The sequence below is a fragment of the Xyrauchen texanus genome, chromosome 34, assembly GCF_025860055.1.
Source record: "Xyrauchen texanus isolate HMW12.3.18 chromosome 34, RBS_HiC_50CHRs, whole genome shotgun sequence".
Taxonomy (NCBI): Eukaryota; Metazoa; Chordata; class Actinopteri; order Cypriniformes; family Catostomidae; genus Xyrauchen; species Xyrauchen texanus.
This window is the reverse complement of record NC_068309.1, coordinates 30,852,074-30,867,075: the sequence shown is the minus strand read 5'-3', so window position 1 is coordinate 30,867,075 and position 15,002 is coordinate 30,852,074. Positions and strand designations below refer to the sequence as shown.

General features: G+C 36.3%; 1 protein-coding gene across 3 annotated transcripts in view; it reads right to left on the bottom strand.

Annotated features, from left to right (window-relative positions):
- The window catches only part of LOC127628242 (clathrin interactor 1-like), a 51,609-nt gene that overhangs the window by 4,909 nt on the left and 31,698 nt on the right, over positions 1-15,002 (bottom strand). For all 3 annotated transcript variants that reach the window (XM_052105020.1, XM_052105021.1, XM_052105022.1), the window contains 5 exons: positions 14,017-14,197; positions 13,396-13,636; positions 12,353-12,434; positions 9,369-9,446; positions 1,786-2,045 (listed from right to left, as the gene is read on the bottom strand). In XM_052105020.1, coding sequence (XP_051960980.1) covers positions 1,786-2,045; positions 9,369-9,446; positions 12,353-12,434; positions 13,396-13,636; positions 14,017-14,197 — 842 coding nt within the window. The remainder of the gene's footprint in view (positions 1-1,785; positions 2,046-9,368; positions 9,447-12,352; positions 12,435-13,395; positions 13,637-14,016; positions 14,198-15,002) is intronic.

Here is a 15,002-nt window from a genome sequence, read left to right as displayed (position 1 = left end):
CAAAGTGTTTGATTGACAGAAAGGACTTCACTTTAGCAAGTATTCTTAGTTGGTAAAAACTGGATTTTATTTGCTTGTCAAATTTAAGGGCACTATCAAAAAAAGACCCCCAAATTTTTCACACAAGTTTTAACCGAAGACGAAAAGACACCAAAATTTAAATGAGAAGTTTTAGGGGATTCTGAAGAGCCAAAACACAATAATTTCATTTAAATTTAAGAAACGTATAGACATCCAGGCCTTAACATCTAAGCCGTTTTTATGCTTCAGGGGCAGATACATTTGTGTATCATCTGCATAGCAGTGATAATTCAAGCCATGTTTTTTAAAATTTGATCCTAAGCGAAGCATATAAAGAGAAAACAGTATGGGGGCCAAAATAGAGCCTTGGGGGTCCCCACAAGTCAGGGGAGCAACACTTGCATGGAATTTTCCTATGTTTACAGTAAAACTTCTATTTTTAAGATATGATTGGAACCAACTAAGGGCAGTGCCTCTAATGCCCACAACATGCTCTAACCGAGAAAGAAGGATATCATGGTCAACTGTATCGAATGCAGCACTTAAATCTAAAAGAACCAGGACAACCGAGTCACCAGAATCAGTGGCTATTAAGACATAATTTAAAACATTTACAAGTGCCGTCTCAGTCGAATGAAGTTTTCTAAAACCTGATTGAAATATATCGAAGACCTTGTTGTCAACCAAGAAGCTCTGCAATTGGTGAAGAACCACTTTCTCCAGAATTTTGGATAAAAATGAAATATTTGAGATGGGCCTAAAATTTGATAATATTGTAGGATCCAGATTCAGATTTTTTAAAAAGGGGTTTAACAGTAGCATGTTTCAAATCGTCAGGTACAATTCCTGATTCCAGGCACGTATTGATAAAAACTAGAAGAGTGGGCCCAACCACATCAAAAACTTGTTTAAGAAAACATGGGGGATGACATCACATGAAGACCCCGTAGGCTTAAGTTGTTTAACAGTCTCCTGTAAAAACGGAATGGAAACCGCATTAAAATTACTAAAAATACCAAGATAGTTTGAACACACAGCAGGATCATAGGATGTTGGACTAATATTTTGTCTAATTTTCCTTATCTTATCAACAATGAATTGACAGAAGCTTTCACACATATCTGTAGAGTCAGAAGTATAATTTCAGATAGGCGGATTATCGACAGCATTTATAGTGTTGAAAAGAGTTCTAGGTCTGTGACAATTTGTATCAGACTGCACTCCTACATTAGGATTGTCATGGACGATTTGTCGGGCCCGGTGTGAATACCTCCATAGGAATCTATTGTTCCAATTCAAAAGCTTGTTCGCAATGAACATTTGCACTGAAAATTTGGGCTGGGTGTGAAAAGGCCTTACTGTTAAGAAATTATGCGTCATCAACAGAGGTTCACTTAAATGAGTGAATAGATTGTGTTCATATCAACTGTGCACTGTACTGGAGTCCAAATGTGGAGATCCCAGATCACAGTTTCAAGTGGACTTAGGTGTGGTTCGCTGGTGTGCACCTGAATTCTGAAAACAGCTTCCACACCAACCAAATGAACTGAACTCTGTCATAAAACTGACTTAAGTCACTAATATAAAAGCACCTTAAACCTTAAAAGATGCATTAATTTTAAATCTGCTTATAAGTCCCATGGAGTTCCCTGAGGCACAGAACTGGACACTCATCCAATTAGCTCAAGCCATGGTCTGAACTCCAAATTGATTCAACGCTTTTATTCTGGTGTAGGAAATCAATTGAGAGCTGTGTCTGTTTACCTGTGATCTGGACATTGGCATGGCTGCAGTCTGCGGGCACATGCTGAAGGTCATGCTTTGGGATGCACTGAGGCTGCTGTTGTTGGGGCTCATCAGGTCAAAGAGGTCAGCGGAAGGTGGTTGGGTGGATGTGGGTGCGGTTGGAGAGGACACATCACTGAACAGGTCTGAGATGGCAGATGGAGCAGCAGAGGATGGAGGACTGGTGAAGGCAAAGGCGTTCCAGTCACCAAACTCACCATTACCAGTGGACAGTGAACCTGAAGAGAAAGAGAACCCGAACAGAGAAAACTTTACATTTGAAGTGCACTTTATACTGTAAAACAGATAATGCTACAGACAAGGTTATTCCACTGTTGCTGTATGACTGTTCATAAGCACTATAACTGGACACACACACACACAAACTGCTCTTAAGAGTGTGTCTCTGTTAGGGGAGATGGGGCTTAAATGATGGGAGCTGACATGTGTCTGTCCTCATAACACTCAGCAGGTAGTTGCTCCATCTGGACTCCTCAGTCACTCATCAATATTTCACTGTGCGCGTGTGCGCTGCTACTCCAATCACATTTCAGACAAGCCAACAACACTGTCATTCTACTGCACACCAGTAAAGTCCCGCACTTTCTGCATTCAGCTGGGGCCTAGAGATGCAAAAGGATGATGGAAGGTCAACCCTAGCCAACCTATTTCTCCCTATAAATTCTGCCCTAGTTATCATTAGTATTCTAATTGGCAAATAAGAAAAATGTACGGATGAAGGGTCCAAAGTTGACACTCAGTTCAGTAATGATGGTCAGCATTTACAAGGATTAAATGGCATTATAAGAATGAAAGTCTGATCAATGGAAGTATATTCTGGACTATTTTCAAAACAAATTGTACTTGCAATCGTGTTTTCTATTTGTGGATGCATAAATTGTGACAATCCAAACGCAATTGTAAATTTCGTATTACCATTTGCATTTTCGTTTACACGAACATACAATGTATGCCAAATATGCCAATTGCATTTACTGTGTCTTCATGGTAATAACCCTGTCATATTGAAATGGCAATTAAAGCAATTACCTCATTTGCCATTTCACTTAATCTGCGTCCTGTATGGAGCCTGCCAAAACTTAAATAGAATCGCAATTCCCTTATCCCTTTGCACTTGCATTTCCAATGCCTTACACAGACACCTGTCAATCAGTGTTGAGGATGGGAGTTTATACTGGGGGTGTATTATTAGTTAGAAGTGACGACAGTCACAATCGACAGCATTTTAGGGCGCCTTGCTATCTTCTACCTCTTACCAGTTAACATGTATTTTATTCTTTTAATATAATTGTACTTTCTTTATTTGAACAATTTTACTGCTTTTCGAACAGTTTTATCTTCACTTAATATTGCAACAATTTTTTCACAATGCTCTACTACTATATGTTATGAAATGTGTTACATTACATGATATAGTACAACATGACAAGATGTAAAACATCTGATAAGTTGATTAATCATTGATTAATAATTGACTAAGAACAAATCTACAGATACTTGTTCATTATCAATTATTATTGGTTCAATTATTCTTGATGTACAAGCTTTTATAATAGTTTCTCTTACTATTTGTTTCATGTAATACACTGTGTAGGATGTTCTTGGCATTAACAATAATAATTAATATACATATCAATTCAAGGATACTGAAACAGTGTACTAAAGAAAAGCTCAGTGGCTGTCAGTGTTAGATGTAATATATTTAACACTTAAGAAATTTGTTACTATAATCTAATTACTTTTTTTACTCAAAACAGTAGTGTAAACATTACATTTAAAGTGATTGTGATTAGATTATAGTTACTGGCTTTTACTTTCAATAAAAGTACATTTCTAAAGTTACACAGATTTCTAAAATGATTATAAAATTATTTATGTCAAATTCATTTTAAATATGAATTACGCACATATGCATTTCTGTTTGCGTTTCTGACAGCTGAAGGGTATATGTGCCTCCGAATAAGTCATTGTAAGGGAAACATGAGTGGTGCCGAGTGTATGATAGGTGTGCAACAATAAACAAGGAGGAAATATAGACTTTATTTTGAATTTGTTGAGCAGAAAAGTGTTTTAGAAAATAACTTGAAAGAAAGGTAATTAGTAATGTGATTTCTCTTCAATGAAGAAATCAGTAAAGTAAATGGTCATTTTTAGCGGATTACTTTTATTCAGGGGTGTAAAAAGTATGGATAATAAGTGAAACGTTTACTTAATGAAAAGTCTAGCAAAAAACACACACAAAGTGAAAGTAAAAAAAAAAAAAGAATTGACATTACATTGTGCCATAGGTGTTGCTCGACCCTACTTAGGAGGGCTTCAGCCCCCCTACATTTAATCTCATCTAAAACTATGGGATTTTACAATCTGCACGCAAGTGTGTAATCTTCCATTGTGTGCTCTTTAAACAGTGGCAGCACTGCACTAGTTTGGTGGCTTTTCTTGCCTAAAAAGACTGACTTTAGCACAAGCCAATAGCATTCTAGCGCATGTTGACAAGGAGCATCCCATTGGTTTGACCCACTGAATGGTCCTTCAATGAACCAGTCACTGGAGTTTTAATCTAGGATGTAGAAGCGAGGATAAACATCTGTTGACCAACTGAATGAGAGGTAGAAAATAGTTTGTTTAGTAAAGTAATCTTGTTTAAAAAGGAGAGAAAGGGGCTGGATGAATGAGTAAAAATGACTGCTGATTTTATAATGACATCAGGGTGTAATTGAAACTTTTTAAGCTAATATCGTTTTCTTTTTATATAGCTTGACAGGCATGTACAGCAGTCAACAAAATGATATGTATGCTTTGTTGTCATTTGTGGGGAAATACTTATACTCTACTGAAGACTCTTATTAGATTTGTGGACACATTTGAATCATAATTAGACTCATTCAGATCGTGAATGACTCGGTGCTAAATCAATGGTTTAATGACTCACTCAAACACAGAAAAGACGTTCATTTGCTTCAACCTACAAAATTGATTTACAAAAATGGTCACTTAATGAATTGGTGAACAAATATGAACTAATCTTTTGAACGGATTCAAAAGACACGAATCATGATCTAATGATGGACAGAAAAACATCATCTGGTGTTAATTCACTCCACTAAACAATGACCAAGCATTTATTGTAATAATAGGTTTTTGTGGAGTTTAATATAACTTTAAACTGTAAAAGTTGTGAAATTATTGGTTCATATTCTATCATATTTGTTAATAAACGAGGAACAAAAACAGAAATAATTAGAATAGATGAAACGTGTTGCCAAAAACAAAAAAAGATAATTATGAAAATATAAAGCTTGTCTATGTCTATGGCTCTTCAATCAGCCTCGGTTAAATTTATAACTTTACAGGAGTTTTTCTTTTTTTATAGAAAATGACTATACTGATTGAATATTTGCTGGCTAGCTTGATGTAAACACTTAAAAAAAAAAAAAAACCCATCTATGGCACTGAGCAGAATACATCAAATGTGCACATTTTATTGTGTCAAAAAAATTAAATTAAAGAGTGCAATTTGGTTGGATAACCTATTTGTTAATTCACTGTTTCCGACACTTGCATACTATATATTAATGTCGAACCAAATGGGGCAAAGTTTGATATTTTGAAATTTGCAACATTACTTTTTTGTCCATGTGATCATAAATGAAATGAACAGTCAAACATTAAAACCTTTGTGCGAACTCTGTAAATAGGGTAGAAAAAACTGACAAAGTGCAATAAATTGCTTGAATTTTGCTTTTAGAAATGTAAATACTGGAATACCTGCAAAATTGAAAATTTTTTGTGTCTTTATAATATTCTTTCTGTTCTTTACAATCAGTCGTTGATCAAAAAGTAAAAATAAATGTTAATTATTTATACAGCACAGATGTGAGATGCTCATTGAACTTCGGCAACTCTTAAAGAGACAATAACGATTATATAATTATAATAACAATAAACAAATTATATATATATATATATACACACACACACATTCACATACCACAGCTGCCCCTTGCATGTTATAAAGGAGTTTTCTGTTCAGTTCTATTGCTTGTCCTGCACATGATCAACATGAATGTAGCCAACAATTTAAGGTTTATTAGTTTGTGATCTTTTCTTATAGAGGAAGGTAAAGTGTATGAGAAACTCTTATTGAATTTTGAGCATTTACATTTTCAAGAAATCTAGATTTTTTTTGTGCAGAAATGACACATTAACACATTTAATTATAAAGACCTTTTATATTTGAAACTTGAAACCACCAGAGGTGGTGTGGAACTCTGAAACCTTTGCCCGCTGTGTCGTGCATCACAGGTGGGAAGCGACTCGACTTGAATAAAGATTTTGAGAAAGTTGTTCTCCTTCAACTGTAGACTTTGTGGTTAATACAACAGCAACGTAGTAACAGAGAAATTTGTATTTTGTACAATATCAATACAACAATACAAAACAATTTCGTCAGAGCAAAGCAGAAAAGTGCTATACAAATAAAAATTACTTGACTTGATGGAGATGAGCAGAAAAAGTATGTGAAAGGGATTCATTCATGACAGTTAATTGTTTGCATTGTTTCACAATGCGCAGCTGCAGAAATGACAAAACTATACAAATTTGTGTATTTGACTCCCATTCCGACTCCCAATTGTTACGATGTTTTTGTCCATGTAACAAACACCTTGTTAGCAACACAGTCAAACAGTTCAACTAAACTAAAATATTTTCAAGGGGGTCTGGGTAGCTCAGCAAGTATTTACACTGACTACCACCCCTGGAGTCACAATTTTAATTCCAGGTCATGCTGAGTGACTCCAGCCAGGTCTCTGCCACCACGAGGACTTAGAGCCCACTGGGAACAGGGCATTCCAAATTGGGACAAAATGAATTATATATATATATATATACACACACACATATACACACACAGTGGATATAAAACGTCTACACACCCCTGTTAAAATGACAGGATTTTGTGATGTAAAAGAATGAGACAAAGATAAATCATGTCAGAACTTTTTTCCACCTTTAATGTGACCTATAACATGAACAATTCAATTGAAAAACAAACTGAAATCTTTGAAAAAATAAATAAATAAAAAACTCAATAACCTGGTTGCATAAGTGTGCACACCCTTAAACTAATACTTTGTTGAAGCACCTTTTGATTTTATTACAGCACTCAGTATTTTTGGGTAGGAGTCTATTAGCATGGCACATCTTGACGTGGCAATATTTGCCCATTCTTCTTTGCAAAAGCGTTCCAAATCTGTCAGATTGAGAGGACATCTCCTGAGCACAGCCCTCTTCAGATCACCCCCACAGATGTTCAATTGGATTCAGGTCTGGGCTCTGGCTGGGCCATTCCAAAACGTTAATCTTCTTCTGGAGAAGGCATGCTTTTGTGGATTTGGATGTGTGCTTTGGGTCTTTGTCGTGCTGAAAGGTGAACTTCCTCTTCATCTTTCTAATGGACGCCTGAAGGTTTTGTGCCAAAATTGCCTGGTATTTGGAACTGTTCATAATTCCCTCCACCCTGACTAAGGCCCCGGTTCCAGCTGAAGAAACAGCCCCAAAGCATGATGCTGCCACCACCATGCTTCACCGTGGGTATGGTGTTCTTTGGGTGATGTGCAGTGTTGTTTTTGCACCAAACATACCTTTTGGAATTATGGCCAAAAAGTTCAACCTTGGTTTCATCAGACCACAACACATTTTCCCACATGTTTTTGGGACTTGATGTTTGTTTTTGCAAACTTCAGCCGGGCTTGGATGTTTTTCTTTCTAAGAAATGGCGTCCGTCTTGCCACCCTACCCCATAGCCCATTCATATGAAGAATACAGGAGATTGTTGTCACATGTAGCACACAGCCAGTACTTGCCAGAAATTCCTGCAGTTCCTTTAATGTTGCTGTAGGCCTCTTGGAAGCCTCCCTGACCAGTTTTCATCTCGTTATTTTCATCAATTTTGGAGGGACATCCAGTTCTTGGTAATGTCTCTGTTGTGCCATATTTTCTCCACTTGATGATGATTGTCTTCACTGTGTTCCATGGTATATCTAATGCTTTGGAAATTCTTTTGTACCCTTCTCCTGACTGATATCTTTCAACAATGAGATCCCTCTGATGCTTTGGAAGCTCTCTGCGTACCATGGCATTTGCTCTGAGATGCAACTAAGAAAATGTCAGCAAAATCCTACTAGAACAGCTGAACTTTATTTGTGATTAATCAGAGTCACTTTAAATGATGGCAGTTGTGTAATGACTTCTATTTAACATGAGTTTGAATGCGATTGGTTAATTCTGAACACAGCCACATCCCCAGTTATAAGAGGGTGTGCACACATATGCAACCAGGTTATTGTAAGGTTTTTAATTGTAATTTTCCCCCCACAAAGATTTCAGTTTGTTTTTCAATTTACTTGTTCACATTATAGGTCACATTAAAAGTGGAAAAAGTTCTGACATGATTTATCTTTGTCTCATTCTTTTACATCACAAAATCCTGTCATTTTAACAGGGGTGTGTAGACTTTTTAGATCCACTGTGTGTGTATATATATATATATATATATATATATATATATATATATATATTCTAGGACAAATAATTATTTTCCAGGACATTTAGGTATTTTTCCAATTTTCCATGACTAGAAAACTGCAAGAAAACTGAAAATTCCAGGCTTTCAAGGACGTGTGGGAACCCTGTATTAAAACTGCCTACTTAACACTCTTGCATCATTTGTTGCTAAAAACAACGTGAAAAATTAACTAAATAACAAAATAAATACAAAAAATTTAAGAAGTAAAAAGTAATATTTTTCTTTGGAAATGTAATTAAGTAAAAGTACAAGTGATCAGGTTTTTTTCTTTTATTGTCGTAACGCTAGCACTCCATGAGTCTACCAGATACTCCGTTTCAAAGGGAGATTGACTAGTTTCAGGGACTATAGAGCCAGAGATGGAGCACTTGTATTAAAATGAATGAAATTAGAACACCAAATATGGCGGGTTAAAAAGGTCGCAACTTACAGGTAAAAGAGCAAATCAAATTTCAGATACAGAGAGTTACCCTTAGAACGCGAAAGCGCATTAGCTGAACCAGCCTGAAAAATATATAATACAATTCATTTTTATTTTTAGATATAATCTTGAGCAACCAATTAGGAAATTTCTGTCTTTCCCCATTTAAATAGATAGAAGCTGTACTTTTATGCTGCTTGTATCCATAGAAAATAGCTGCCAGGGAGCGTTCCCAAGATGGCAGCCAAGATGGCAAACTGACTTGCCCTGAAAGGGAATTTGCTAGTTTAAGAAGTTGTTACTTAAACAACCCAATGCACAATTTTGTACAGTTATGTTTGGAGACAAGCAGCTACATAACTATTTGGACATTTTTAGTGAGAGTTTTATAGCACGGAAGACCTTTTTATGGCCGATAATTCTTCCCAATTTAACAGTCAAAAAAGTACATTTTGGACTGTATACATTTGTGTATTGTGCATGATGTTCAATTGAACATGCTCTTAAAGATGTGCAGTAGATCACACATACCAGCAGCTGATGGGAGACTGGCAGAGGCAGCAGGTGATGAAAAATCTGCAAAGTCACCAATGATGTCTGAGCTTCCACCTGGAAACCATCAATATGCTTAAATGACACATCTACACTCTTCAGAAAGCAATTATCCAATTCTGAAAATTATTGATTATTATACTCAATTGAGAAATGCACACATAAAACAGTTACTATTGACATTAAAGGCATCATTTAACCAAAAAGGAAAATTCTGTAATTTAATGGCCCTAATTTTGTTCCAAAATCTGATGATATTCTTCCGTGGAAAACAAAAGGAGATGATAGGCAGAATGTTAGGACTGAATATTGGGACCATGCAAGAAAGTAAGTCATACTGGCATGGACCAACACCACGTTGAGTAAATGATGATAGAATTTTCAATTCTGGGTTACCTGTGCCTTTTATATTACTAATAGTGTGAATACACTCACAAAGGGAAGTTAAAAGTACCTGTACTTCGGCCACTAAAATTGAAAAAATTTATAAATAACAATAAAAGTATTGCTACAGTATCAATGATAGTACAGACTCAATTTAGCACTTGAGTGATGTTACTATCAAGTGTGATCAAATCTGCTGTGTCAACCATATTGCTTAGAATTTACACTCAGTGAGCACTTTACTAGGAACACTGTTGTCCTAATAAAGTGCTCGATGTGGTCTTCTGCTGTTGTAGCCCATCCGCATCAAGGTTCCGACATGTTGTGCATTCTGAGATGCTATTCTGCTCACTACAATTCTCTGTTGACCTCATTCTCATCAACAAGGTGTTTCCATCTGCAGAACTGTCACTCACTGGATGTTTTTTGTTTTTGGCACCATTCTGAGTAAACTCTAGAGACTATTGTGTGTGAAAATCCCAGGAGATCAGCAGTTACAGAAATACTTAAACCAGCCCGTCTGGCACCAACAATCATGCCACAGTCGAAATCACTGAGATCACATTTCTTCCCCATTTTGATGGTTAATGTGACCTGACCCGTATTGGCATGATTTTATGCATTGCACTGCTGCCACATGATTGGCTGATTAGATATTCGCATGAATAAGTAGGTGTACAGGTGTTCTTAATAAAGTGGTCGGTGAGTTTTGTTGGCAAGTACATGGGCTGTATATACAAACACGCAATCACTGAATCAGCGTTCTTCATTGAATTATGCATCGAAACGAACAGTTTGAACTGATTAATGTAAATAAATCGAATTGCCAACTCAGCTCTGAAGTCGAAATCAGATGCTTTTAAAACTGCCTCCTTAACACACTTGCGTCATTTAGTGCTAAAAACAACAAAGTTGTGATGTAAACACGCATGCCATAGCTTCACTCATACCGCTCAAATGCACAACGAAGTCAACATTTTCAAATAAATGTGACTTTGACATTTTCAGGTTGTTTCTCACAAAAACATATGCCTTCAGAAAACTTGAAGTCACATGGACTACTTTTTTTGCTTTAAAGTTAGGCACTAATCAACAGCTATATTATTGAAAACATGGTCTGCATAAGAAAGTAAGTCATATGGGTTTGGAATGAGGGTGAGGTATTTATGACAGAATATTCATTTTGGGGTGAACTATCCCTTTAATGGCCAAATAAAAAGTGCGTTAAAATCATTGCAATATTTACAATGTTGCTTAATTTTATAATGCCAACCATCATCACAAATTAATATCCAATAAATATCCAAGACCTATTGACCATTGAATTTTTGGTATCATGACAACTCAACAACAACAACCGATTCAGATGTGTGACTAAAATCTACGCTCAAACGCACAGGCAAACACACGTTTACACGCATGCATCCACACCAGCGGACACAGCACAGCTGTTAGGCTGGTGACAGGATATGAATGGACAGCAGCATCTGTGCCACTATCTTCTGTTCTTTCTCTCTCTCCTACACACACTCATGCCCATCTGGGGCACTCAGACTGCTCCGTCTACATCTCTGAAGAACTTTCCCCAAGAGTTCATGATCTCTGTGGCCATGGCATTAAAAGGTTTCTAGGGTTGGGAACAGAGAATTGGTTCTTATTCAGAACTGTAAAAAAAACAAAATATATATATACACATATACATACATATATATATATATATATATATTATTAGTGTAACAATGATTTTCATGACTTAAGGTTCCATTATCGTGGGCAAAACCAATAACAACACAAGCTCTCAAATGAACATTTGCACTGTAAAATAACAAAGGAATTGTTCACCCAAAAATGAAAATTCTCTCATCATTTAGTCACCCTCAGGCCATCCCAGATGTGTATGATTCCTTTTTTCCTATAAATTATTCTCCCTGTCCAGTAGAAGGCGATATGCACAAAGAATGCGAATCGCCAAAAACAAAATAAGAAAGTGAAAGTGCACATTTACGGTCAAAAATGACTTAAATATTGATCTTCTTCTCTCCCACACCTATCATATAGCTTCAAAAGACATGGATTTGACCACTGGAGTATTATGGTTTACTTTTAAGCTACCTTTATATGCTTTTTGAGCTCTCTACTGTAAAAATACCAAACAATTTACAATTTTATGAAGAAAATAAGTGAGTGGTACTTGACTGTGCAAATCTCATCGACACAATTAATGGTGTTTTGGGTGGATGCCAAGGTATTGCTATGTGGTTGCTGGGGTGTTCAGGGGGTTTCTTACTGGCCCATGTCAAAAGCGCCCACCACTAAACTAGACATGACTTAGGTTCCTCCTTCAATCTAAGCCTATGCTATTTTTTCACCTGTTTTATCATCTGCCAAGGAAACGTCTGATCATGATTTGAGGTAACATTCATGTCTATGTAACGGTGTGGGACAGGTTTTGTGCCAAAGTGTATTACTTATGCTCAGGTGTTTAATCCCTAATGATGAGTAAACGTAATAGTGATGCTTGCCTTAAAAAAAGCACAATGAGCAGTTATATGTGGAGACTACAGTGATGGAGGTCTTACCTGAAGACATGGGCTGACTTGAGCCAGAGTCCACCATCAACAGATCGGTCAGCCCTGTGTTGGATGATTGACTGACTAATGTCTGGAATGAGACAGGAAGAATGTCACACCTCACTTCTACCACATGGTGGCAGCAAAGTCTAGCATTTGCAACCAGAATCACTTCATAAAGAAGACATCCCATTCAACTCACAAGTCATATTACCTCTTTCAAAAATATGTTTTAAAACATAAGCAATGGCTAGAAGAGAGGCCAGGAGAGAAGCCAGGAGAGAAGCTGTGTCTTATTTAGTAATACATTTAGAGTACTGTCCATTTAAAGACTTTAAAGTAAAAAAAAAAAAAGTTGAGCAATGTATTAAAGCATTAAGCTACGCTATGATGCTCTATGTTGAAAGTTTTTAGTCACGTGATATTAGAAACAGCAATATGATAAAAGACACAATGTTCAAAAAATGACATTATTAATAAAAATCCATAATCCACCAAGTAACATAACTATCGCTAACTGGCCTGTCACTACACACTCAAAAAGGATCTTGGTCATAACTTGATTTTATTGCGTTCTATCCATTACATTTATAAAATTGAGGTTTACTTGATTAATTTGAGTTGGGAATACATGAATACTTTTTCTGGCATTAATGTAGCATTGATGAAACTAGGAGGGTATTTCCATTTCCCAGCATGCTTTGCATGGGACAGGATAGGGACAACAAATGTTAAAATTAAGTAACAGCAAAAACCCTTTCTGTGTGTGTGTGTGTGTGTGTATCTTATGGGCTGTGGTCCATTAAAACAATGATGTAATGTTATTAGCTGCTTTTATTAGCAGTAGTAAAATATAGATAGTAACACAATATGGTTACTTCCTGAAACTACTGTTCCAACAGGTTTCTGTATATCTACTATTTTACAACTGTTTCAAGTATGGCTCATCCAAGCAGACATTAGTTCTTGATTTTAGTCTATTTAGTCCAGATGTTTGATCTGCTTTACAGTTATAATGAAGTGCATTATGAAATAAGAGGGCTGTATTCTACCAATGTGTTGTCAGCACTTGGACTGCTTTTGCCACCGGTGTAATGAGCAGCCGCGCCCAGGTCAACCGTTTTGGATGGGACACCGCCACGTTTGCGTGTGGAGGTGGTGGTGGTGGTGGTGGAGGTGATGCTGTCTGTGGTCTGTGTGATCTGGATGCTCTTGGTTGTTACAGTCTCTTCATCATTGAACTCTGACTTCGTAGGTCGACCGTTCTGTGAAACTTTCTCCTCCTCGTTGTCACTGCAGGAAAAGGTAACAGTAAGGCAAAACCCACATGTTGTTTTAACCCATATTCATTTCTTTCTTCTTTGGAACACAAACGGAGATGTTAGACGGTTGTGTTTGTCTCAGTGAGCATTCACTTTCATTGCATCTTTTGTCCATACAGTGAAAAATGAAAGGTGGGTGAGGTTGCATGTCTTTTTTGTATTCCACAGTAGAAAGTTTAGAACAACGTGATATCTTTAAATGTGCTGGTTAAGGCATGAAGGAAATTATTCTGAAAAGAAAGAGATTTCATGAAATAGATTTCAATGCATTACTTCAGTTCAGGTCATTCCACAGGAAAAAGAATGCCTAATAAAAAGATGCCCATTTCAGAGAAGAAAAACAATATGTACCTGACATGGTTTGGCGTGTCCTCCCTCTCCTTCTTGCGAAATTTATTGATAGTGTCATCAATTGTGCTGCCAATTTTGTCACTAATCTCACCGAGTTTTTCACTGAAGGGGAAGCTGCTCTTGTTTTTGTCCCAGTCCTCCTCCCATTTACTTTTGGATTCCAAGTCAAATCGTTCTCCGGCTGAGGATGTTAATAGGGATTTCAGTTAAACACTAAAAAATTATTTTATGAATTAAACATTTCATTCATTTTTGTTTCATTTATAAGATGCATTTGCAAATATAAAAACATAGTTGATAAGGCTGGGCGATAAGACGATGTAATGGGATATTGAATATATCTGACAATATCCTGAGGCTGATTGCGACAGTCACTGACAGACGATGATCGACACAATATTGAGAAATAGAAAAACAATGGAGCTGGCAAGTTGCCAAATACAGTATATTTAATAGTAGCCCAATAGTTATCATGCACTTCTGATTTTAGATACTAATCAAAATATTAAAGCATTACAAGCATTATGGATTACATGTTCTCTGAATAGCACAAAACATTTTCCAGTTACAAACTAATCTCTAGACTAAGACATGGTTTGTAACACAAATTCTATGGATTAGCAACTAGATAAAAAAATACATATATTAGAAATTTCATTATTAAAGAAATAAAGCCTGTCGGGTAAAGACATTATTATTACATTGAATTAAAGCGGGAAAAAGTGGCAAAACGTTGCAGTCTTTATTAAATCTTTTATTCAATTTTATTTATTATCTACTCCATAAATAATTTTTTTATTTTTATTTGCAGGCATGAAATTAAACTAAAGTTGTTGTTGTTTTTTTTTCATAAAATTATTGTGTGCATAATCTACCCAATTTAACCCATTTAAGAACCTTACGAGTTGCTTAGGGAAAGTGCAACTTTTTATATTTGTTTTATTCCCATTTTTCTACCCAATTTGGAATGCCCAATTCCCACTACT